General features: G+C 55.4%; 1 protein-coding gene across 1 annotated transcript in view; it reads left to right on the forward strand.

Moving 5' to 3' along the window:
* Window positions 1–3492: 3492 nt before the first annotated feature.
* The window catches only part of GRIN2D (glutamate ionotropic receptor NMDA type subunit 2D), a 58836-nt gene continuing 39398 nt past the window's right edge, over window positions 3493–22930 (forward strand). Inside the window, exons 1-3 of the mRNA XM_025367807.1 lie at window positions 3493–3554; window positions 6940–7430; window positions 13970–14589. Coding sequence (XP_025223592.1) covers window positions 6966–7430; window positions 13970–14589 — 1085 coding nt within the window. The 5' untranslated portion in view covers window positions 3493–3554; window positions 6940–6965. The remainder of the gene's footprint in view (window positions 3555–6939; window positions 7431–13969; window positions 14590–22930) is intronic.

Raw genomic sequence — 22930 nt, forward strand, 5'->3', positions numbered from 1 at the left:
GGAGGAGTCCGGGCCGGGAGGCTCCGCCCCCGAGGGCGGGGCCCGGATCCCCGGCGCCCCCTATCGTCCACCTCCTGCTTTGCCGTGGCGGCGCTAAATGCACCCCCAAAGCTGCCCCTTAGGAACTTGGGAGGGTCGCAGGGTTAGGAAAGTGCCAAATCCGGCACCGGCTTGCCCAGGCAGTCTGTGTCTCTGGAAGGGACGCAGTCCAGTACACCACCCTCAGCCCTTGCAGGGATGTAGAGGCTGCCCTCAGCTTTAAAAATCCTGCAGGAACCCAGAGGCTCAGCTGCCAGCTTCTGACCCTTTCAGGCACTCTAGCTCCAATCCCCCAGAAGACAAGAAAGATACCCCACCCACTTCCTCCCCTAGACCCAGGACTCAAGGCCCCAGCCCGTTCGTCAGACCCAGCAGTCTAGGTTCCCAGCCCCTCCTCCCTCAGACCCAGGAGAGTCCAGGCCCCCAGCCCCCTCCTCCCTCAGACGCAGAAGTCCAGGTTCCCAGCCCCTCCTCCCTCAGACCCAGGAGTCCAGGCCCCAGCGCCTCCTCCCTCAGACCCAGGAGTCCAGGCCCCCAGCCCCCTCCTCCCTCAGACCCAGGAGTCCAGGCCCCAGCCCCTCCTCCCTCAGACCCAGGAGTCCAGGTCCCCCAGCGCCTCCTCCCTCAGACCCAGGAGTCCAGGCCCCCAGCCCCTCCTCCCTCAGACCCAGGAGTCCAGGCCCCAGCCCGTTCCCCCTCAGACCCAGGAATCCAAGACCCCCAGGTCCTCCTCACTCAGACCCAGAAATCCAGACACCCAGCCCTCCTCCCTCAGACCCAGGAGTCCAGGCCCCCAGCCCTCCTTCCTCAGACCCAGGGGTCCAGTCCCCACAGCCCCTCCTCCCTCAGACCCAGGAGTCCAGACACCCAGCCCCTCCTCCCTCAGACCCAAGAGTCCAGGCCCCTGTCCCTCCTCCCTCAGACCCAGGAGTCCGGGCCCCCAGCCCCTCCTCCCTCAGACCCAGGAGTCCGGACCCCCAGCCCCTCCTCCCTCAGACCCAGGAGTCCAGGGCCCCCAGCCCCTCCTCCCTGAGACTCAGCAGTCCAGGGCCGCAGCCCTTTTCCCTCCTAGGATGCTGTTCTTTGGAACTTAGGGTCCCACCCCCACCATCTTATGGCTCAAGCTTCCTAACCTTAAGAATCTAGATCTACGGTTTCTTTTTCCCTTTACGACCCACACATTTAGGCCCTGATTCTCTTCTTTTTCAGGAATGTGCACCTCACCCTGCTCTCCCAGACCTTGAGGATGAAGGAAACAGGAACCCCACCCAGGAAGCTCAAGGCTGAAACTCTGACCCAAACTATCTCAGGAGCCCCTGGCCCTGGCTTCCCCCCTGCTCCAGAATTTCTGCCCTGCCCACACACACACACACCCTCTTCCACCCTCAGAGGCCCAGCTGTCCTGCCCCATGCTCTACCCTACAGCCGCACGGGTGGCTTCATAAAAGTGCCAGGCCCAGCCCCCTAGGAGGGGAATAGTGGGCATCTGGGTGTGGGACCCTCGGGGAACAGCCTGTGGTCTGGACTCCTGCGTCTACGAGGAGACAGATGCTGCTTCCCTTCTGGATGATGGGGTACCCACAGGTGATGGAGGCCAGGGTCCCTCAATAAAAGAAGGGGAGCAGGCATGTTGGTTTCTTCACAGGGTTGGAAGGACTGGGTACCCAAGGGGGACATCCACGAGTCTTGGGTCCCTGAAGGTGGCTTGTAGTGGGGGAGAGTCTGGATGACAGAGTCCTTAAAAGAGACTCTGACTTGGAGGTGGGCCCCAAATCCCTGGGTCCCAGTGGAGAGGGGACTCCTGGGTCTGAGGGAGAAGGGACTGGGGGGCGGGACTCCTGGGTCCACGGTGGAGACCTGGTTTTCAGGCCTGGCCTTCTGGGGCAATAAAAGCCACAGATTGGGTCTTAGTATGGCGAACACTGAAGTCCGGGAAAGGCCTCCTGTTTCCAGAGCCTCAAGGCAGGGATGGGGCAGAGGGCAACAACCCCCAGACCTGAAGTCTAGCTCTGAAGCTGATGTCTCCATACCGGGTTCTGAGTCCCTGCCTGCCGGTCCCCAGCCCGACTTCTTCCTTCCGTTTTATTTTCAGCCCCTCACTCCCCTGTCCCAGGAGGAAGGCAGAGGCTGGTAGCTGGGGTGGGGGGCGGCCCCCTCCCCAAGCCTGGCAAGAGGAGGGGTCCCCAGGGAGGCCAGGAGGGGGGGCTGTGGGTCTCCCGGCAGTGGCGGACGGGGACTGAATGTTAATCGCATCCCGAGTGAGTGTGTGTGTGCGAGAACACAGCAAGTGTGTGAGTCCCTCCCGCTCCGGCTCCTCCAAGCCGCGGCCGCCGCCGCCACCCTCGCCCGCAGCCTCCCGCAGCCTCCCTCGGCCACCGGTGCCCTGCTGGGGGGTGTCGCCTGGGTGGGTCCGCCTGGCCCCCAGGGGTCTCTCGAGCGTCTGCCATCTGCCCGGTGAGGATCTGTATGTCCGGGTGTCTGAGGCTGGCTGGTGGAGGGGGGGTGTGTCTGTAAGCGCTGCGGCGGTGGAGGGAGGGAGGGGTCTGTCTGTCTATACCGACCCTGAGCCGCCTGCCTGGGTGTCATGGGGCCCCCACTCCTTCCCCCCGGCCCCCCCAAAGCCAGATGGATGGTGTGTACCTGGGTTCTGTGCCTCCTGCCTGCGTCCGGCCAGGCGTCTGGGCGTCCCCGGCTGCCTGTGTCCTCCTGTCTGTCCAAACAGCCCCTATTGGCAGTGGCAGCCTGGCCCCCATTAGACCCCCCACTCTGTGTGTGTGTGTCTGTGTGTGTGTCCCTCCTCAAGCTCTGGGGGTGTTGGGGAATCCCAGGGAAGTGAGGTCGTGCATGTGTGCGTGTGTGTGTTTCTGCCTGTGTTTGAGAGTGGGGGCATCTGGGGGGGTCTGGAGGTGGCCAAGCGAGGAAGGGAAAAGCAGTTCCCTAAGCAGGCAATCTCCCGCTCCTCACACACACACACACACTAGCCACCAGCTTCAGAGGTGACCCAGACAGACAGACAGACACAGACGCTGGAAGGGGGGGTGGGGGGGCTGAGGGCACAAAGCGGGGGTGCGAGTGAGCCAGGGAGAGGCGGGACTGGACACATGGAAAGGGGGGAGGAGCCGGGGCTGAAGCGGCAGAGGGGGGCACCCCGGGTGGGCGGAGGGGGATCCCCACGGGGTCGGGGCGGCAAGAGGACACCCCGACAGCCTCCGCAATGTCCGGGGCCCAACTTCCAGAGCAACATGTGTAGCCACGTCCTCGCCTAGTCCAGGTGGCCGCAACCTTGGGGGAGAGACAGGGCAGGACAGGACCAAGGAAGAGGAAGGAGAGACGGAGCCAGGGACAGACAGGAGGTCCGGGCTGCCGCTGCTGCCGCCACCACCACTGCCGCCGCCCCGGGGCCTGCCCCCCGACATCGGCTCTCTGAGCCCTCCTCGGAATCTTGGGGTCACTGGACACCGGGTTCCGGTCCTGGCCCCCCCACCATCCCCCCCACAGAACAGGGTCATGAAAAGGTAAGGCGGGGACAGGGGATGCAGGGGTGGTGGTGGGAATGTGGACCCCCAAATCTAGGACAGGGGAAGTTGGCCAGGAGCCTCTTGGAGGGAGGGGGGTTGAATGGTGGGCAGGGGTCTTGACCCCCACCTAGCTCCCCTGTCCCTCAGGGACTCTCCTCCACCCTGTCTCTCTCTCCCTCTCTGAGCCCCTTTTTCCTAGGTCCCTACACCTCAGACCTTTCACGCCCCCCATTTCTCTGACACTTGACTCCCTCTCCCCAGCCCCACATACCTGATGCCCCATATCCCTGTGCCTCCATCTATCTCACTTCTCCCTGTACCCCCCTCCCTGCATCAGTCCTCCCCATCGCCGGCCGGCCCTCTCCCTCTCTCCTCTCGCTCTCCCCTCCCATGTCAGAGCTATGAGTCTGCTATTAATACCCCTGCCAAGGACCTTGAGGGCATCCAGGCCCCCAGCACCCCTTGCCCCAAGCTCCCACCCCTTCCTCAAGGTTCTGGAACACCCTTACAGCCTCTTCCAAGCATCAGGATTCGGGTGGGGAGAGACCAGTGTTGTGTGTGTTGGGGGGTGAGGGGGGAGGAAACGGGATGCCGTCTGCAGCACAACTCGAGGTTGCGGGGGGGGGAGCTGTTGATCAAAGTGGCCACTTCTCTCTTCTGTGTTGGATGCTGTGGGGGGCAATGAAGACAGGGACACCCTAGGAATTTCTGGCACCCTCCTCCTCCTCCCCGCTTGGGGACAGGCTGTGCTACGTACAGGATCTAAGTGGGGTGACTAGGGAGGCTGGAGCTGGGGGGGGTCACCCAGGATGTTGGGAATTATGGGGTTTGAAACCTTAAGGGAGGAGAAGAGTGGGAACCCAGACTCCTGGGTCCTTGGGGGAAGAGGGGAGCTGGGGACCTGGACTCTTGGTTCCTGCGGGGAGAGGAGGCTGGGCACTGGAGTTCCAGAGTCTTGGGGCAGGAGGGCCCAGCCTCCTGGGTCCTGGGAAAGAATAGGACCGAATGCCCAGACTCCCAAGGCCTGGGGGAGGAAGGGTCTGCCGGAAGGACTCCTGGGTCTTTATGGGAGGAGGTAGGGGATAGCGCTTCTGACTGAGGAAGGACAGGCTGGGAGCTCAGTCTCCTGAGTCCCTGACAGGGCAGGGGATGAGAGTCAGGGACTTTAGCCTTGTGCAGATGGAAGTGGAAACGGAGGCTCATGAGGAGGTGGAGATGGAGGCGAGGGTGGGGGTGGGGGGTGTCGAGAGGCTGGACTCTGTGATCCCTGAGGGCGTGGGTTCTGGGGGCTGGGCCTTCAGAGTCCTGGAGGACTGGGGATGTCCCTCCTCTGTCCCTGGAGTGGGGGAGGCTGCTCTCCCTAATCCCTGTGGGAAGGAACTGAGCATGCAGCCCCTGTGAGAAGGGTGGGGCCAGGGGCTGCCCTCCTGGGCCTCGGCAGGGAGCAGGACCCGGGGTCCCTAAGAGCAGAAGCCAGGTAGGGGTGGGTCTGGGAGAGGCAGAGGAGGGGCTGGAGGGTGAGCAGCAACTGGGAAGGGAGGGGAGCGCGAGTGTTAACCCCGCGGGGGCCAGGCCACAGCTGTGGGTTATTTTGGGGCGGAGTGGGGGGGTTATTCTGAGCGCTGATTGAGCCAGCTGCTTGGGGAAGGGCAATGGAGAGGAGGGGCGAAGAGGAGCCAGGACTGGGGAGGGATGGGCATACTAGGAGCCCCCACCCCCTTCCCTGGGGAGACAGGGGCCGCGATCTCTAGGAAGGTGAGGTGGTGGGCAGAGGGGAGGGGCTGTGGTCTCGAGGCAGGGGGGTGGGGGTGGGCCTTTCCCCCACCCTGGCTGTCTGTGGGGTGGACGAGGCCTGCGCTACCATGGCAACCGGACAGGAGCCTGACAGCCAGGAGAGAACCCTTCCCTGTCTGGACCCTCACCCCTTCAGGAAGCCCCTAGTGCAGACTCCAGTCCTTCTCTGGGAACCAGGAGTCCAGACTCCCAGTGCCCTCCTCCCTCAGTCCCAGGCAGGACCTAGGAGCCTGGCTTCCAGCCCAACCACCCCAGGCGGCTAGTATTCAACAGGGGACACAGGAAGAGAAGCTGTATTTCCTCTAATTTACCAAATTGCTCCAGGCTGGATGCCAGGGACCCCTCCGCCCCACCCAGCTCTCTACAGCTGTGCCCCCCAACCCCACATCCCAGCTGGGGCCATGACTCTCTTGCTTTGAGAATGAGGGGACAGGGGCAAGAGTAAGGGGACAAAATGGGTTAGGGGTCTGTGGTCAGGGTGAAGGGTAAGGTCACCCAGGGATATTCTCTCCTTGGGGTGCCCCACTAATTTCTCTTTCTCTCTCTCTCCCCACACACCTGACCCCTTTTCCCTCTCTCATTTTTTCTCTCCCTTTTATTTCTGCTCCCTCCTGCCACTCGCTTTCCCCGCCTTACTTTCATGTCTGTGCTGGGCACCTCCCTGGTGGGGGTCCCGATCTTGGCCTTGCCTCGCTATTTCTGTCCTCCTGTTTTCACTCCGCTCTGCCTGCCTCCCTCAATCTCAATTCTGTTTCCCCATCCCTTATGTGTGCGTGTCTCTTGGCGGCCTTGGGGTCTCCATCTCCCTCTTCCTGCCTTGCTGTCTTCTCTGTCCAACTTTCTTGCCTCACTTATCTCTCCCGCCTTCCTGCATCTCTTCCCGCCTCTATCATCCTCTTCCTGGGCCTCCCTCATTCCCGTTTCTGTCACTCTGTCCTCTCTCTCTCCGTCTTCTCCCTGTCTCTGTTGCTTCTTCCGTCTCTCCCTTTCTTCCTGCCACTCTTTCCCTCCCTGTCTCCCTGGGTCTCTCTCTATTCCTATCTTGATCCCATCTCTGTGGGTCTCCCCATCCCCACCTCGTCTGTCTCTCTTCCTCTCTCCCCTCTTACCTCTGTATCTTTCCCTGACCCCATTATCCACCCTTTGCGTCTCCCCCAATCCCATACACCACTTCTTCCTACCTCTGTCTCGCCCTATCTCTGCGTCTCTCCCTGTTTCACCTCTTCCTCTGGTGTTTCTTCCCCACCTCTCTCTTCCACCTCCCTCTGCTGTGTGTGTCTCCCTCTGTCTCTGCCTGTCTCTCCTCCATCACTCTCTCCCTCTGCCCGTCTCTCCCTCTCTGCCTGTCTCTCCTCCATCTCTCTGTCCCTCTGCCCGTCTCTCCCTCTGTCTCTCTCCCCTCCATCTCTCTCGTCCTCCGTTCCTGTCTCTCCCTCTGTTCCATCACCCCGACCGCTCCGTCCTCCCCATCTCGGCGCCTGTCCCTCGCTGCATCTCCTCGGTGTGTCTCTCTATCTCGTCTCCCTGTCTCTGCGTCTCCCGTCTGTGCCTCCCTCTCCTCTCTGTCTCTCCCGGCCCTGGCGCTCAGAGGCCGCCCGGCGGGGCCCGCAGGCGATGCGCGGCGCCGGTGGCCCCCGCGGCCCTCGGGGCCCCGCTAAGATGCTGCTGCTGCTGGCGCTGGCCTGCGCCAGCCCGTTCCCGGAGGAGGCGCCGGGGCCGGGCGGCGCCGGTGGGCTCGGCGGGGGCCCCGGCGGGGCGCGGCCGCTCAACGTGGCGCTCGTGTTCTCGGGGCCCGCGTACGCGGCCGAGGCGGCACGCCTGGGCCCGGCCGTGGCGGCGGCCGTGCGCAGCCCGGGCCTGGACGTGCGGCCTGTGGCGCTGGTGCTCAACGGCTCGGACCCGCGCAGCCTCGTGCTGCAGCTCTGCGACCTGCTGTCGGGGCTGCGCGTGCACGGCGTGGTCTTCGAGGACGACTCGCGCGCGCCCGCCGTCGCGCCCATCCTCGACTTCCTGTCGGCGCAGACCTCGCTGCCCATCGTGGCCGTGCACGGCGGCGCCGCGCTCGTGCTCACGCCCAAGGTGCGCGCGACCGGGGGCGGGGCGGGGCCACAGGAGGGGCGGGCCTGGGACAGCCAGCGGGGGCGGGGCCTAGAGGGGGCGGGGACTGTCCTGTGGGTCCGCATCTGGGACAAGCCGGGCCCAGATGGCAGGCAGGGCTTAGGGCTAGGTAAGAGGCGGGGCTGACTTGGAGCGGGCTGGTCTGTAGGGTAACCTGGGCTGTTAGGGTCAGAAAGAGGCCAGTCCTCGATGATCAGAGTATAGGGAGGACGTGGGCCCATTCATTGTAGGTAAAGGTCTGTGGAAAAGGCGAATCGAGGGAAGGGTTGGGGACTGGTAACGAAAAGGGACTAGCCCCAGATGGCAAAATCTGAGGGAGGGGTGGGATCTAGGATCAGCGCAGGAAGAAGTCAGTTGAAAAGGAATGGGCCCGGGCGCGGTGGCTCACGCCTGTAATCCCAGCGCTTTGGAAAGCCGAGGCCGGCGGATCACTTGAGGGCACAGGAGTTTGAGACCAGCCTGGCCAACGTGGTGAAACCTCGTCTCTATGAAAAATACAAAAATTAGCCGGGCGTTGTGGCGGGCGTCTGTAATCCCAGCTACTCGGGAGGGCGAGGCAGGAGAATTGCTTAAATCCGGGAGGCGGAGGCTGCAGTGAGCCGAGATCGTACCACTGCACTCCAGCCTGGGTGTACACAGTAAGACTCTGTCAAAAAAAATAAATAAATAAAAAAGAAAGAAAAGAAATAGAGTTCAGAAAGAAAGGGGCGAAGTCTAGTGGAGAGGTGGCAGCCAGGAAGTATCAGAGGTATCAGGTACCAAGGACAGAGTTTAGGGAGGCGTTCGGCCAGTTGAGCCTAGGGTCTAGAGGTAGGCTAGGGATGGAGGAACCATCTTCTAAGTGGAAGAGTCGGAAAAGAGGAGGAGTCATTAGAGAGAGGAGGACGGGCAAGGGGTAGAACTAGGAAGCAAGGAATTGAGGTTTAGGGCGAGGCCAGTCAGGGAAGGAGTGAGTCAGGGAAGGGGGCGGGGCTAGCCAGTTAGGGCGGGGCAAGGTAGGGGCGGGGCCTAAGCACTCTAATAAAGGGGTGGGTCTAGGGAGGAAGCCGGTCCTGAGAGTAGGGTTTGAGAAGGGGTGTACCCCCTGTGAGGTGTGGAAAGCTAGAGTCCAGAGGATGGGCAGGAGGATGAAGGCTTATGGTGGAGACGGACCCAGCCAATGAGAAATCAAAGCCAGGAGCCTGCTGGGGAAGGGATGGTAGAGGCTGGAGCTGGCCAGAGCCTGGAGAAAGGCCTGACTCCCAAGGGCACAGAAGGAGCCAGTTATGGCAGACCTCTGGTAGAGAAGGAGAGAATTGGACGAAGCCTGCCCTGTGGATTGAGAAGAATGGGTAAACTAGGAGGTGGGGCCTGAGAAGGGGCGGGGCCTCTTCAGAGGTGGGGCCAATGCAACCCAGACGATGGAGCCACCTGAGTGGGTAGAGCTTCATTCAATCTGCCCATTCCCTGCTGTGCGGGCCTGCGGCTGTGTGACTGCATCACTGTTGTATGCAGAGGCTCCTAGTACTCCTGTCCAGAGCGTTCTGGGAAGGACCTCTGTCCAACTTTTTTGTTCCCCTTGGCATGGTACTTTTCAGAGATTTGTAGGTAGATACCCTGGGAGGCAAACTTATTTCTTTTTTTGTTTGTTTGTTTTTTTGTTTTTTATTTTTTGAGACGGAGTCTCGCTCTGTCGCCCAGGCTGGAGTGCAGTGGCCAGATCTCAGCTCACTGCAAGCTCCGCCTCCCGGGTTCACGCCATTCTCCTGCCTCAGCCTCCCAAGTAGCTGGGACTACAGGCGCCCGCCACCTCGCCCGGCTAGTTTTTTGTACTTTTTAGTAGAGACGGGGTTTCACCGTATTAACCAGGATGGTCTCGACCTCCTGACCTCGTGATCCGCCCGCCTCGGCCTCCCAAAGTGCTGGGATTACAGGCTTGAGCCACCGCGCCCGGCCGCAAACTTATTTCTTAACTGCCACTTCCGAGGCATACTCAAAGACGTGATCCCTCGTGCCTTCATTGCTGCTGAGAAGTGTGGTCCGCTCTGTTTCATTGTCCGCTGGGCACTGTGGTCGGCTCAGTGTACGCCCATAGCATTCTGGGAAATGTAGTCCCCTTGCTGCCCCCGGATGGAAGAAAGAGTGATCTTCGCAGCTCCATCTGTGCCCCATTGAATGCTGGGAATGTGGTCCCCTCAGCCCACCTTCACCTACTGAAGGAAGAGGTTCTCCTTGCGTTACAGTAAGGCCTCATTTCCGGCCAGATGCCGTGGCATACGCCTGTAATCCCAGCACTTTGGGAGGCCGAGGCGGGCGGATCACCTGAGGTCAGGAGTTTGAGGCCAGCCTGGCCGACATGAAGAAACCCGTCTCTACTGAAAATACGAAAATTAGCCGGGCGTGGTGGCGCGTGCCTGTAATCCCAGCTACTCAGGAGGCTGAGGCAGGAGAATCGCTTGAACCTGGGAGGCGGAGGTTGCAGTGAGCCGAGATCGCAGTGAGCCAAGATCCTGCCACTGCACTCCAGCCTGGGGGAGAGTGAGACTAGGTCTCAAAGAAAACAATAAACAAAAAGACCTCATCCCCTCAGGACAGTTGCAGTGTCCCCTACGCATTTTACCACAGGCATGAGCCTAGGGAAAAAGCCCACTTGCTGTTCTCATTGCATTACAGGAAGATTTATTGAGAGCTGATTCTGTGCCAGGGCTGTTTTAATTCCTGGGGAATACAGTTCTAGAGGGGGGAAAAAAGAGGGAGACGAGGTCCCTGCCTTATAGAGCTTGCATTTTAATGGTGAGACACACAAAACCAGTAACAGTAAAATCTGGCAGTCCTGGAGGAAATCAACACAGGATGTTGTAATGACTGAGGATGGAGTTTCAACAGATGGCAGTCAGGGGAGGCCTCCCTGAGGCGGTGACATCTGAGCTGGAGGTGTCAGGTGGAGGTCTGGCATGGAGGAGCTAGGGAAAAGTGTCCCCAGGAGAGAACAATGAAGGACAAAGCCCTTAAAGCAGGAAGGAGCTTGATGTATTTGAGGAAGAGCAAGAAGGGAGTGTAGCTGGAGCACATTGGGGGATTGGGGTGGCAGGAGATGAAAGGTCAGAGAAGCAACAGGGGCCAGGTCATGCAGGGCCATGGCGAGGACTTTGGCTTTGATTCTGAGGTAGAATCACTGGAAGGTTTTCAACTGAGAAGGGATGTGATCCAATTAATATTTTGAAACAATCACTCTGGCTGCTGTTTGGAGAATAGACTGGAAGATGCAAGATTGAAAACAGAGATGAGCTGGGCACACTGGCTCATGCCTGGAATCCCACCACTTTGGGAGGCCGAGGCGGGTGGATCACTTGAGGTCAGGAGTTTGAGACCAGCCTGGCCAACATGGTGAAACTTCTCTCTACTAAAAATACAAAAATGAGCTGGGCGTGGTGGTGCATACCTGTAATCTCAGCTACTCGGGAGGCTGAGGCAGGAGAATCGCTTGAACTCAGGAGGTGAAGGTTGCAGTGAGCCAAGATCTCACCACTGCACTCCAGCCTGGACGACAGAGCAAGACTCCGAAAAAAGAGAGACAGAGAGAGAGAGAGAGAAGGAAGGAAGGAAGGAAGGAAGGAAGGAAGGAAGGAAGGAAGGAAGGAAGGAAGGAAGGAAGGAAGGAAGGAAAAGAAAACACAGATGGGTGGGAACGTTGTAGATAGCTGGGCAAGAAAGGGTGAAAATGAAAGTTGTGACAGTGATGGCAGTGAAGAGTGGACAACTGGAGCTATGTTTGAACGTAGAGCTAAGAAGACTTGGAGACGGCTAGTTGTGTTAGGGAAAGAAAGGGAAAGGATGATTTAGGTCTGGGGCCTGAGCATCAGGGTGAATAAGAGAGAAAGAGGAAAAAAAGGCAGCTGCTCTTTATTCCTTTAGATTCTTTACTCCTTTACAAAAAGAGAGAGAGAGAATAGGGAACAGGCTTAAGACAGGGGAAAGATCAAGCATTCTGCTAATTTTGAGACACCTCTTGGAAATCCAACAGGAGATACTGAATAAAAAGGAGGATAGGCCGGGCGCGGTGGCTCAAGCCTGTAATCCCAGCACTTTGGGAGGCCGAGGCGGGCGGATCACAAGGTCAGGAGATCGAGACCATCCTGGCTAACACTGTGAAACCCCGTCTCTCCTAAAAAAATACAAAAAACTAGCCGGGCATGGTGGCGGGCGCCTGTAGTCCCAGCTACTTGGGAGGCTGAGGCAGGAGAATGGCGTGAACCCAGGGGGCGGAGCTTGCAGTGAGCCGAGATCACGCCACTGCACTCCAGCCTGGGGCACAGAGCAAGAGTCCGTCTCAAAAAAAAAAAAAAAAAAAGATAGGGCCAGGCGTGGTGGCTCACACCTGTAATCCCAGCACTTTGGGAGGCTCAGGCAGGCAGATCACTTGAGGTCAGGAGTTCGAGACCAGCCTGGCCAACATGTTGAAACCCCCTCTCTACTAAAAATACAAAAATTAGCCGGGTGTGGTGGCACACGCCTGTAATCCCAGCTACTCTGGAGGCTGAGGCAGGAGAATTGCTTGAACCGGGGAGGTGGAGGTTGCAGTGAGCAGAGATTGTGCCATTGCACTCCAGCTCAGGCAACAGAGGAAGACTCTGTCTCAAAAAAAAAAAAAGGCAGGGGTATAGATTTGTCTGGAGCTCACACGAGAGGTTATGACTGAGGACAGGAGCCATTAGCATATCCAGCACTATCCAATAAAACCTTCCGCAAAGATGAAGGTGGTCTATAGCTGCTCTGTCCAATTTGAAAGCCACAAGCCACATGTGGCTGTTGAGTACTTGACATGTGGTTAGTGCAACCAGAAAACTAACTTTTAAATTCTATTTAACAGTTTTTTCCTCTGGTCCTTGATTCAGGATAAATTTTATTTAACTTGAATTTGAATTTGAATTTGAATAGCTATGAGTGGCTAACAGCCACCATATTGGATAGCGTGGCAGACAGTATTTTAAACTCATGGGCCTGGTTGAGATCACCAGGGAGAGAGGAATCAAGAAGACAAGAGAACACTAAGGCACTCCTATACTTAGCATTCTGGCTGAGGAAGAAGGGCCAGCAAAGGAGGCAGAGGAAGAGGTGACAGAGAGGTAGGAGGAAAACCAAAGAAGGGAAAGTACACTTTGCAAAGCTTCTTCCAGTTGGGAAATGCCATCAGCACCCTCATTGCATGCTGGGAGATGTAGTCTCCTCACTGCCTTCAGGGAACCAGTCCCTCTCAGTGGGTGCTGGGAGCTGTAGTTCCCTTACTGGATGCTGGTTGTGTTAATGACAGTGATGTTAACTGCCGGAACAGATGAACTCCCAAATCTCAGTGGATCACCCAACAGGAGGTTATTTCTCATTCACATAAAATCCAGTCCAGGCGCAGTAGCTCATGCCTGTAATCCCAGCACTTTGGAAGGCCGAGGCGGGTGGATCATCTGAGGTCAGGAGTTCAAGACCAGCGTGGCCAACATGGAGAAAACCTGTCTCTACTAAAAATACAAAAATTAGTCGGGCGTGGTGGCACACGCCTGTAGTCCCAGTTACTTGGGAGGCTAAGGCAGGAGAACTGCTTGAACCCGGGCGGTGGATGTTGCAGTGAGCCAAGATTGCACCATTGCACTCCAGCCTGGGCAATAAGAGCCAAACTCCGTCTCAAAAAAAATCCAAACAAGTGTTCCTGATTGGAGGTGGCTTTCCTCCATGCGGCGACTCGGGGTTTCAGGCTCTCTCTCTCGTGGCTCTGTAATCCCTTTCAGAGGACTTCAGAGTTTTATGGGGCCTCTGCATCTGCCCTCAAACAGGGAAAAGAGTAAGCTTCAAGAGTAAGGTTTTGGCCAGGTGCGGTGGCTCAAGCCTGTAATCCCAGCACTTTGGGAGGCCGAGACGGGCGGATCACGAGGTCAGGAGATCGAGACCATCTTGGCTAACATGGTGAAACCCCATCTCTACTAAAACAATACAAAAAAACTAACCGGGTGAGGTGGCGGGCACCTGTAGTCCCAGCTACTCGGGAGGCTGAGGCGGGAGAATGGCGTGAACCAGGAAGGCGGAGCTTGCAGTGAGCTGAGATCCGGCCACTGCACTCCAGCCTGGGCGACAGAGCGAGACTCCTTCTCAAAAAAAAAAAAAAAGAAAAAAGAGTAAGGTTTTATTAGGCCGGGTGCGGCAGGAGAATCACTTGAACCCACGAGGCGGAGGTTGCAGTGAGCCAAGATCATGCCGCTGCTCACCAGCCTGGGCGACAGACAAGATTCTGTCTCAAAAAAAAAAAAAAAAAGAAAAAAGAAACAGTAAGGTTTTATGGATGAGTCTAGAATAACTCAGTCACGTGGCTAAGCCTAATCCAGATCTAGCCCTGTGCCCCAGGAGGAAAAGGAGATGGATTTAGTGAACCTATCTAGTCAGTCTGCCATATTGGGAGCTGTGGTCCTCTTATTCATTGCTGAGAAATGAGGTCCCCACATCGGGAGTCCTGACATCCTCCTCCCTCCTGGCAGGAGAAGGGCTCCACCTTCCTGCAGCTGGGCTCCTCCACCGAGCAACAGCTTCAGGTCATCTTTGAGGTGCTGGAGGAGTACGACTGGACGTCCTTTGTAGCCGTGACCACGCGTGCCCCTGGCCACCGGGCCTTCCTGTCCTACATCGAGGTGCTGACTGACGGCAGTCTGGTGGGCTGGGAGCACCGCGGAGCGCTGACGTTGGACCCTGGGGCGGGCGAGGCGGTGCTCAGTGCCCAGCTCCGCAGTGTCAGCGCGCAGATCCGCCTGCTCTTCTGCGCCCGAGAGGAGGCCGAGCCCGTGTTCCGCGCAGCTGAGGAGGCTGGCCTCACTGGGTCTGGCTACGTCTGGTTCATGGTGGGGCCCCAGCTGGCTGGAGGCGGGGGCTCTGGGGCCCCTGGTGAGCCCCCTCTTCTGCCAGGAGGCGCCCCCCTTCCTGCCGGACTGTTTGCAGTGCGCTCGGCTGGCTGGCGGGATGACCTGGCTCGGCGAGTGGCAGCTGGCGTGGCCGTAGTGGCCAGAGGTGCCCAGGCCCTGCTGCGTGATTATGGTTTCCTTCCTGAGCTCGGCCACGACTGTCGCGCCCAGAACCGCACCCACCGCGGCGAGAGTCTGCATAGGTGAGTGGGGCTGGAACGGGAGGGATGTGGGAGGGCTCCCAGAGCCTAACTACCTGCAGTACTCACTGAATGAGTGGCTCAGATGGTTCACATCCGCTCTTTGAGCCTCAATTTTCTTTTCTGTAAAGTGGGTGCAACTGGGTCTCTTTTCTGAGGTTAAATCAAGTAATTTGGAAAAAGCGTCTGAGATAAAGTGAGTGAATTACTATATTTCATGACTCTAAGACGCATACTTTTTCACATTTTAGTGTATTTGAAAACGAGATAGGCCGGGCGCGGTGGCTCAAGCCTGTAATCCCAGCACTTTGGGAGGCCGAGACGGGCGGATCACAAGGTCAGGAGATCGAGACCATCCTGGCTAACACGGTGAAACCCCATCTCTACTAAAAAATACAAAAAACTAGCCGGGCGAGGTGGCGGGCGCCTGTAGTCCCAGCTACTCAGGAGGCTGAGGCAGGAGAATGGGGTGAACCCGGGAGGCGGAGCTTGCAGTGAGCTGAGATCCGGCCACTGCACTCCAGGCTGGGCGACAAAGCAAGACTCTGTCTCAACAAAAAAAAAAAAAAAAAAAGAAAACGAGATGTGTCTTATAACTGATGGCTTATCATGGCTTAATTGGCAGCACTTTTGTCCTTCTTTGTGGTGCATCTTACACTTGAGAGCATTTTAGATTTAGTCTAAATACCTAGACTATAAACTGAACTTCAGTAGCAAAAAAGACCCAACAATCCAGTGGCCCATATGAGATCGAAGTTTGTTCCTCTTTCACATAACAACCCAGAGATGAGCATTCCTGGTTATCAGGAGACTGCTGATCCATGTGATCATTCAGGGACCCAGGGTCCTACCACCTGGTTGCTCTGGCCTCTCTGCATAGTCGAAGCAGGTCGTGCGGATGTCTGAATTGCAGCTCATGAGAGGGGGAAAAGAGAGGAAGTGGACAGCAAGCACTTTCCTTTTGAGTAAGTGAGGCAGAATGGACACACCTCATACCTTACTGTTGAGAAGGTAGTCATATGGTCAGGGCTGGCTTACTGGTTGTTGACAGTGGTGTCCATTCTGATTGGCTAGACGTCTGCTGGGATTGGCTAGACGTCTGCTGGGATTAGCTAGATGCCTGTTCTGATTAGCTAGACGTCCATTCCCATAGGCTAGACTTCCATTCCTGGCTAGACGTCCATTCCGATTGGCTAGCGCCTGTGCAGTGCCGATTGCTAGATATTTTGGCTATTACTGCTGCGCATGGCCTAGGCCAACTGCAAGGAAAACTGGGAAATGTCAATCCTAGCTGGACAGGTGTGTGCCCAATTTACACACTATGATTTTAGAAGAGGAGAACAGGGTTTGTTGGAAAACAGCATCTCCATGATAGGAAGCTCTGGGAGTGGAAAAATTGATGAGTTTGGTGACAGAACTGTGAAAAGAGAGATCTTTAATCCTGAATGAGGATGAGGTGAATTTGGGAAGAGATGATGGGTGGGGAAGAAGACCTAAAAGAGGGGAATTGAGAACTGGTGAGATGGAAATCAGGATCCCCGGAAAAAAAAAAAGGGTGAGAAAAGCATCCCTTCTTCATAAATACTTACTGAGCACCCGCTAGGAACTAGGGCTCATGCTGGGCGCTGGGAACATAGATGAATAAGACCATGGACTTATTCTTCAAAGAACGCAGGGTCCTGTAAGAGTGGCAGACAGGGACGGGGATAATGGCAACGCAGCATGATGCTTGCAGTAATGGAGGTCATGCGGGCATGGCGGGGGCACGGAGAGAAGCACTGGCTAAGCCAGGAGATTTTCGGATGCACGAAGCAGAGTCTCATTGGAATTTCCTTAGGGAAAAGGGGGTTTATTGGAAAAATAAACACAGAGAGGAATGAGAAGCCAGGAATTGAGGCTAAGCCTGGGGCCAGCTATTGTTTCAGCTCTGTCTGGTTCCTTCTTTTTATCTCTTTCTTTCTTTCTCTTTTCTTTTCTTTTCTTTTCTTTTCTTTTCTTTTTTTCTTTTCTTTTCTGGATAGAGTCTCACTCTATTGCCCAGCTGGAGTGCAATGGCGCGATCTGGGCTCACTGCAGCCTCCACCTCCCGAGTTCAAGCGATTCTCCTGCTTCAGTCTCCTGAGTAGCTGGGGTTACGGCCACATGCCACCACGCCCAGCTAACTTTTTTTGTATTTTTAAGAGAGACGCCATGTTGGTCAGGCCAGTCTGGAACTCCTGACCTCAAATGATCTGCCTGCTTCGGCCTCCCAAAGTGCTGGGATTCCAGGCGTGAGCCACCGCACCCGGCTGGTTCTGTCCTTCTTACTCTATGCTTTCTCCCTCCCTCCCTCTGTCCGTCTCCTCCCTCCCTCTCCCTTTCTCTTTGTTTCTCAGGCTTGCCTCTCCCAGAGGCTGTTTAGTTCTTTACCCAGAATTTCTTCTCCCTCATAACTTCAGCTCTTGCTGGTCACAACTCATCCCTCCAGATCTCATAGCAAAATGTCATCCCAAGAGAGAAAATGTATCAGCCTCAGTCTGCCTTCCAAACCAGGGTGCAAAAGTCACAAGTCAGCCTGTGGAGTCTGGAAGGTTTCTAGGAGGAGATATCCAAGCTGTGACTGAGGGATGAATTGCTCATTGATTCATTTATTGATTGAAACGCCCTTTATTGAAAGTCTACTATGTGCCAAACATTGCTTTAGGCACAGGGTATATATAGTATTAAATAAGGTCCTTGCTCTCTCAGAGCTTACAGTCTAATAAAAGAGAAACGCAATGAGCAAATAAGTAAAGAAAATGAAATATCAAGCAGGCAATAACTTCTGCTATGAAAATCAAATGGGAGAATGTGATAAGAAATGCATAGGGGGCTATGCTAGGTGGGGTGGTCAGGAAAGGCCTTTCTGAATAGGTGAAATTTGGAGGTTAAAAAACATGGATAGCTAGACCGTGGCTCATGCCTGTAATCTCAGCACTTTGGGAGGCTGAGGCAGGAGGATCACTAGAGGCCAGGAGTTCCAGGCCAGCCTGGGTAACATAGTGAGAACTCCATCTCTACAAAAAATTTAAAAATTAGCTGGGCATTGGTTGGGCATGGTGGCTCACGCCTGTAATCCCAGCACGTTGGGAGGCTGAGGTGGGCAGATCACGAGGTCAGGAGATCGAGACCATCCTGGCTAACACGGTGAAACCCCGTCTCTACTAAAAATACAAAAAATTAGCCGGGAGTGGTGGCAGGCACCTGTAGTCCCTGCTACTCTGGAGGCTGAGGCAGAAGAATGGTGTGAACCCGGGAGGCATAGTTGGCAGTGAGCCAAGATTGTGCCACTGCACTCTAGCCTGGGCGACAGAGCGAGACTCCATCTCAAAAAAAGAAACAAGAAAAAAAAAAAATTAGCTGGACTTGGTCGTGTGTGCCTGTAGTCCTAGCTACTTGGGAGGCTGAGGTGGGAGGATCACTTGAGCCTCGGAGATTGAGGCCATAAGGAACTGTGATCTCTTCACTGCGGTCCAGCCTGTGCAACAAAGTGAGACCCTGTCTCTAAAATAATTTTAAAAATTAAAATTTGAGAAATAGGTAGGCAAGGTGTGGTGGTTCACACCTGTAATCTCAGGGCCTTGGGAGGCTGAGGTGGATGGATCACTTGAGGTTAGGAGTTCGAGACCAGCCTGGCCAACATGGGGAAATGCCGTCTCTCCTAAAAAACACAAAACTTAGCTGGACGTGGTGACAGGTGCCTGTAATCCTAGCTGCTTGGAAGGCTGAGGCAGGAGAATCACTTGAACCCAGGAGGCGAAGGTTGCAGTGAGCCGAGACCACACCACTGTACTCCAGTCTCAGTGACAGAGCAAGGCTCCGTCTTAAAAAAAAAAAAAAAAAAAAAAGAGAGAAAGAAATGGATAAAGCGAAGGAGCCAAGCATTGGAAGATCTCAGTGAAGGGAGAGGGAACAGCAGGTGCAAAGCCTATGGGGCTGGAACTGCCTTGTCTTAGTCTGTTTTGTGTTGCTGTAACAGAATATCATAGGCTGGGTAATTATAACACACAGAAATTTGTTGGCTCTTGGTTCTGGAGGCTGGGAAGTCCAATATCAAGATGTCACCATCTGGGGAGGGTCTTCTTTCAGCATCATTACATGATGGAAGGCATCACATGGCAGAAAGGCAAAGAGAGAAGTGGGGGAGATCAAGCAAACCCACTCCTGCAACAACAGCCTTAGTCCATTTGTGAGGGCACTGGAGCCTGCATGACCAAAATGCTTCTTAAAGGTTTCACCTCCAAGGGCTGGGTGCGGTGGCTCACACGTGTAATCCCAGCACTTTGGGAGGCCGAGGCGGGCAGATCACGAGGTCAGGAGATCGAGACCATCCTGGCTAACATGGTGAAACCCAGTCTCTACTAAAAATACAAAAAATTACCCAGTGTGGTGGCGGGCGCCTCTAGGCCCAGTTACTCGGGAGGCTGAGGCAGGAGAATGGCGTGAACCTGGGAGGCGGAGCTTGCAGTGAGCGGAGATTGCACCACTGCACTCCAGCCTGGGTGACAGAGTAAGCTTCAGTCTCTAAAAAAAGGAAATAAAAAGGTTCCACCTCCTAATTCCCAATACCATCACAATGTAAATGAAATTTCTTTTTTTTTTTTTTTTTTTTTGAGAGGAAGTCTTGCTCTGTTGCCCAGGCTAGAGTGCAGTGGTGCGATCTAGGCTCATTGCAACCTCCACCTCCTGGATTCAAGCTATTCTCCTGCCTCAGCCTCCCGAGCAGCTGGGACCGCAGGTGCCTGCCACCACACCTGGCTAATTTTTGTATTTTTGTAGAGATGGGGTTTCACCATGTTGGCCAGGCTGGTCTCAAACTCCTGACCTCAGGTGATCTGCCTACCTCAGGCTCCCAAGGTGCTGGGGTTACAGACATGAGCCACTGCACCCAGCCGTAAATTTCAATATGAGTTTTGGAGCAGACAGACATCCAAATTATAGCTTGCCTGTTTGGAAGCCTGTTTGGGAGCCTGCAATGCTGGTGTGGCTGGAACATAGTGGGCAAGGGGAAGGAAGGTATGAGTAGTGATGGAGAGGGTTGCAGGGCCCAGCTTGTGAAGGGCCTTTAGACCAGGGGCAGGGGTTTGGACTTCATTATTGATTTATTTATTTAGTTTGAGACAGAGTCTCACTCTGTTGCCTGGCTGGAGTGCAGTGGCGCTATCTTTTTTTTTTTTTTTTTTTTTTTTTTTGAGACAGAGTCTCGCTGTGTCACCCAGGCTGGAGTGCAGTGGCGCGATCTCGGCTCACTGCAAGCTCCGCCTCCCGGGTTCCCGCCATTCTCCTGCCTCAGCCTCCCGAGTAGCTGGGACTACAGGCGCCCGCCGCCTCGCCCGGCTAATTTTTTGCATTTTTAGTACAGACGGGGTTTCACCGTGTTAGCCAGGATGGTCTCGATCTCCTGACCTCGTGATCCGCCCGCCTCGGCCTCCCAAAGTGCTGGGATTACAGGCGTGAGCCACCGCGCCCGGCCAGTGGCGCGATCTTGACTCACTGCAACCTCAGCCTCCCTCCCGGGTTTAAGTGATTCTCCTGCCTCAGTCTCCCAAGTAGCTGGGATTACAGGTGCCCACCACCATGCCTGGCTAATTTTTGTATTTTTAGTAGAGACGAGGTTTCACCATGTTGGCCAGCCTGGTCTGAAACTCCTGACCTCAAGTGATCTGCCTCCCACAGTGCTGGGATTACAGGCGTGAGCCACCACGCCCAGCCTGGATTTGATTCTGAGAGTAGCGGAGAGTTCACTGGAAGTAGTATTCCAGTCAAGAAACAGCATGTGCAACAACCCAGAGGGGAGAGAAACTTGGGCAGATGGTGGGACCACAACAGTTCCAAGCAGATGAAGGCCACAGAATTAGGAGTCAGAGTGACAGGCCCGGCATGGTGGCTCACGCCTGTAATCTCAGCACTTTGGGAGGCTGACGCGCAGATCACGTGGTCAAGAGATTGAGACCATCCTGGCCAACATGGCAAAACCCTGTCTCTACTAAAAATATACAGATTAGCCAGTTGCAGTGGTGTGTGCCTGTAATCCCAGCTACTCAGGAGGCTGAGGCAGGATAACCGCTTGAACCCAGGAGTCGGAGGTTGCAGTGAGCTGAGATCATGCTACTGCACTCCAGCCTGGGCAACAGAGTGAGACTCTGACTCAAAAAAAAAAAATGGAGTCAGAGTGGTGACAAGGCTGGGAGGTGGGTGGCACCAGGCCTTTGCCTTCAATGCCTGGTTGAGAGGCCTGGATCTGTTCCACAGCACTGGCAAGCCAGGGGTGGGTGATGAGCAGGAGATGGGTGGCATGAATTTTGGGTATAGAAAGACGCCTCTGGGACCTGGTAGGGAACAGACTGGAGTAGAGAGATTGGAGGCTGAAGCCCAGGCAGGAGGCTGGGATGAGGGCCTAGGAGGGCTGTGGGGAGGCACAGAAGAAGACAGAGCAGAGAGAGCCCCAGCCCAGGAAGAAGGAGACTTGGGGACAGATGGGCTGGGTAGGGGGAGGGAAGAAGGCAGCTGAGAGTCTAGTCCAGTGACTGGGTGGGTGACATGAGAGGCAGAGTATACAGGGCAACGTTGCATAGTGAAGATATCGAGGAGTCCAAGGACACCCCCTGCCATCCCCGGCCCTGGGCACTTCTACCCGGAGGAGGAGACGTTTGAGCTCGGTCTTTAAGACACATAGAGTTGGTCAAGGCCGGGAGCAGTGGCTCATGCCAGTAATCCCAGCACTTTGGGAGGCCAAAGCAAGTAGATCATCTGAGTTTGGGAGTTTATGATCAGCCTGGGAGACACGTCGAAACCTTGTCTCTACCAGAAATACAAAAATTAAAATTAGTTGGGCATGGCGGTGCACATTTAAAGTCCCAGCAGCTCCTTAGGTGGCTGAGGTGGAAGGGTCACTTGAGCCTGTGAGGCAGAGGTTGCAGTGAGCCAAGATCACGCCATTGCACTCCGATCTGGGTGACAGAGTGAGACCCCATCTCAAAACAATAATAATAATAATAACAATAATAATAATAATAGGCCGGGCGCGGTGGCTTATGCGTGTAATCCCAGCACTTTGGGAGGCCGAGGTGGGCGGATCACAAGTTCAGGAGTTCAAGACCAGCTTGACCAACATGGTGAAACCCCATCTCTACTAAAATTACAAAATTAGCTGGGCGTGGTGGCCTGTGCTTGTAATCCCAGCTACTCAGGAGGCTGAGGCAGGAGAATCACTTGGACCTGGGAGGCGGAGGTTGCAGCAAGCTGAGATGGCACCACTGCACTCCAGCCTGGTGACAGAGCAAGACTCCATCTCAATAAATAAATAAATAAATAAATAAGAAGAAGAGTTGGTCAGGATAAGGGGTGGTATAAGGGTTTTCAGGCAGAAAGAACAGCATCTGCAAAGGCCTAGAGATAAGAAATCACTTGACATGTTTGGGAGTCACCTTACAACCAGTGTTGACACAGGAAAAAAAAAAAAAGAATTATGGGGTGAAAAGAGTTTGAGAGTGGGAAAGTCTCAGATATGCGGCTTCAGAGGAAGGCAAAGCCAGAACAAAAACGGACTCTCGGGGCTTGGCACAGCAATTCACGCCTGTAATCCCACCACGGTGGGAGGCTGAGGTGGGAGGATCACTTGAACTCAGGAGTTCAAGACGAGCCCGGGAGAAATAGTGAGACTCTATCTCTACTTAAAAAAAAGAAAAGAAAAGAAAAAATAAAAAGAAAAGAAAAAGAGGCGGGCCAGGCCAGGCGCAGTGGCTCACGCTTGTAATCCCAGCACTTTGGGAGGCTAAGGCGGGCGGATCACCTGAGGTCATGAGTTCAAGACCACCCTGGTCAACATGGTGAAACCCCATCTCTACTAAAAATACAAAAAATTAGCTGGGCATGGTGGTGGGCGCCTGTAATCCCAGCTACTCGGGAGGCTGAGGCAGGATAATTGCTTCAACTTGGGAGGCAGAGGTTGCAGTGAGCCGAGATCATGCCATTGCACTCTAGCCTGGGCAACAAGAGCAAAACTCTGTTTCAAAAAAAAAAAAAAGGCCGGGCGCGGTGGCTCAAGCCTGTAATCCCAGCACTTTGGGAGGCCGAGACGGGCGGATCACGAGGTCAGGAGATCGAAACCATCCTGGCTAACACGGTGAAACCCCGTCTCTACTAAAAAATACAAAAAACTAGCCGGGTGCGGTGGCGGGCGCCTGTAGTCCCAGCTACTCGGGAGGCTGAGGCAGGAGAATGGCGTGAACCCGGGAGGCGGAGCTTGCAGTGAGCCGAGATCCGGCCATTGCACTCCAGCCTGGGCGGCAGAGTGAGACTCCGTCTCAAAAAAAAAAAAAAAAAA

Source organism: Theropithecus gelada, chromosome 19, assembly GCF_003255815.1.
Source record: "Theropithecus gelada isolate Dixy chromosome 19, Tgel_1.0, whole genome shotgun sequence".
In the NCBI taxonomy this organism is placed as follows: Eukaryota; Metazoa; Chordata; class Mammalia; order Primates; family Cercopithecidae; genus Theropithecus; species Theropithecus gelada.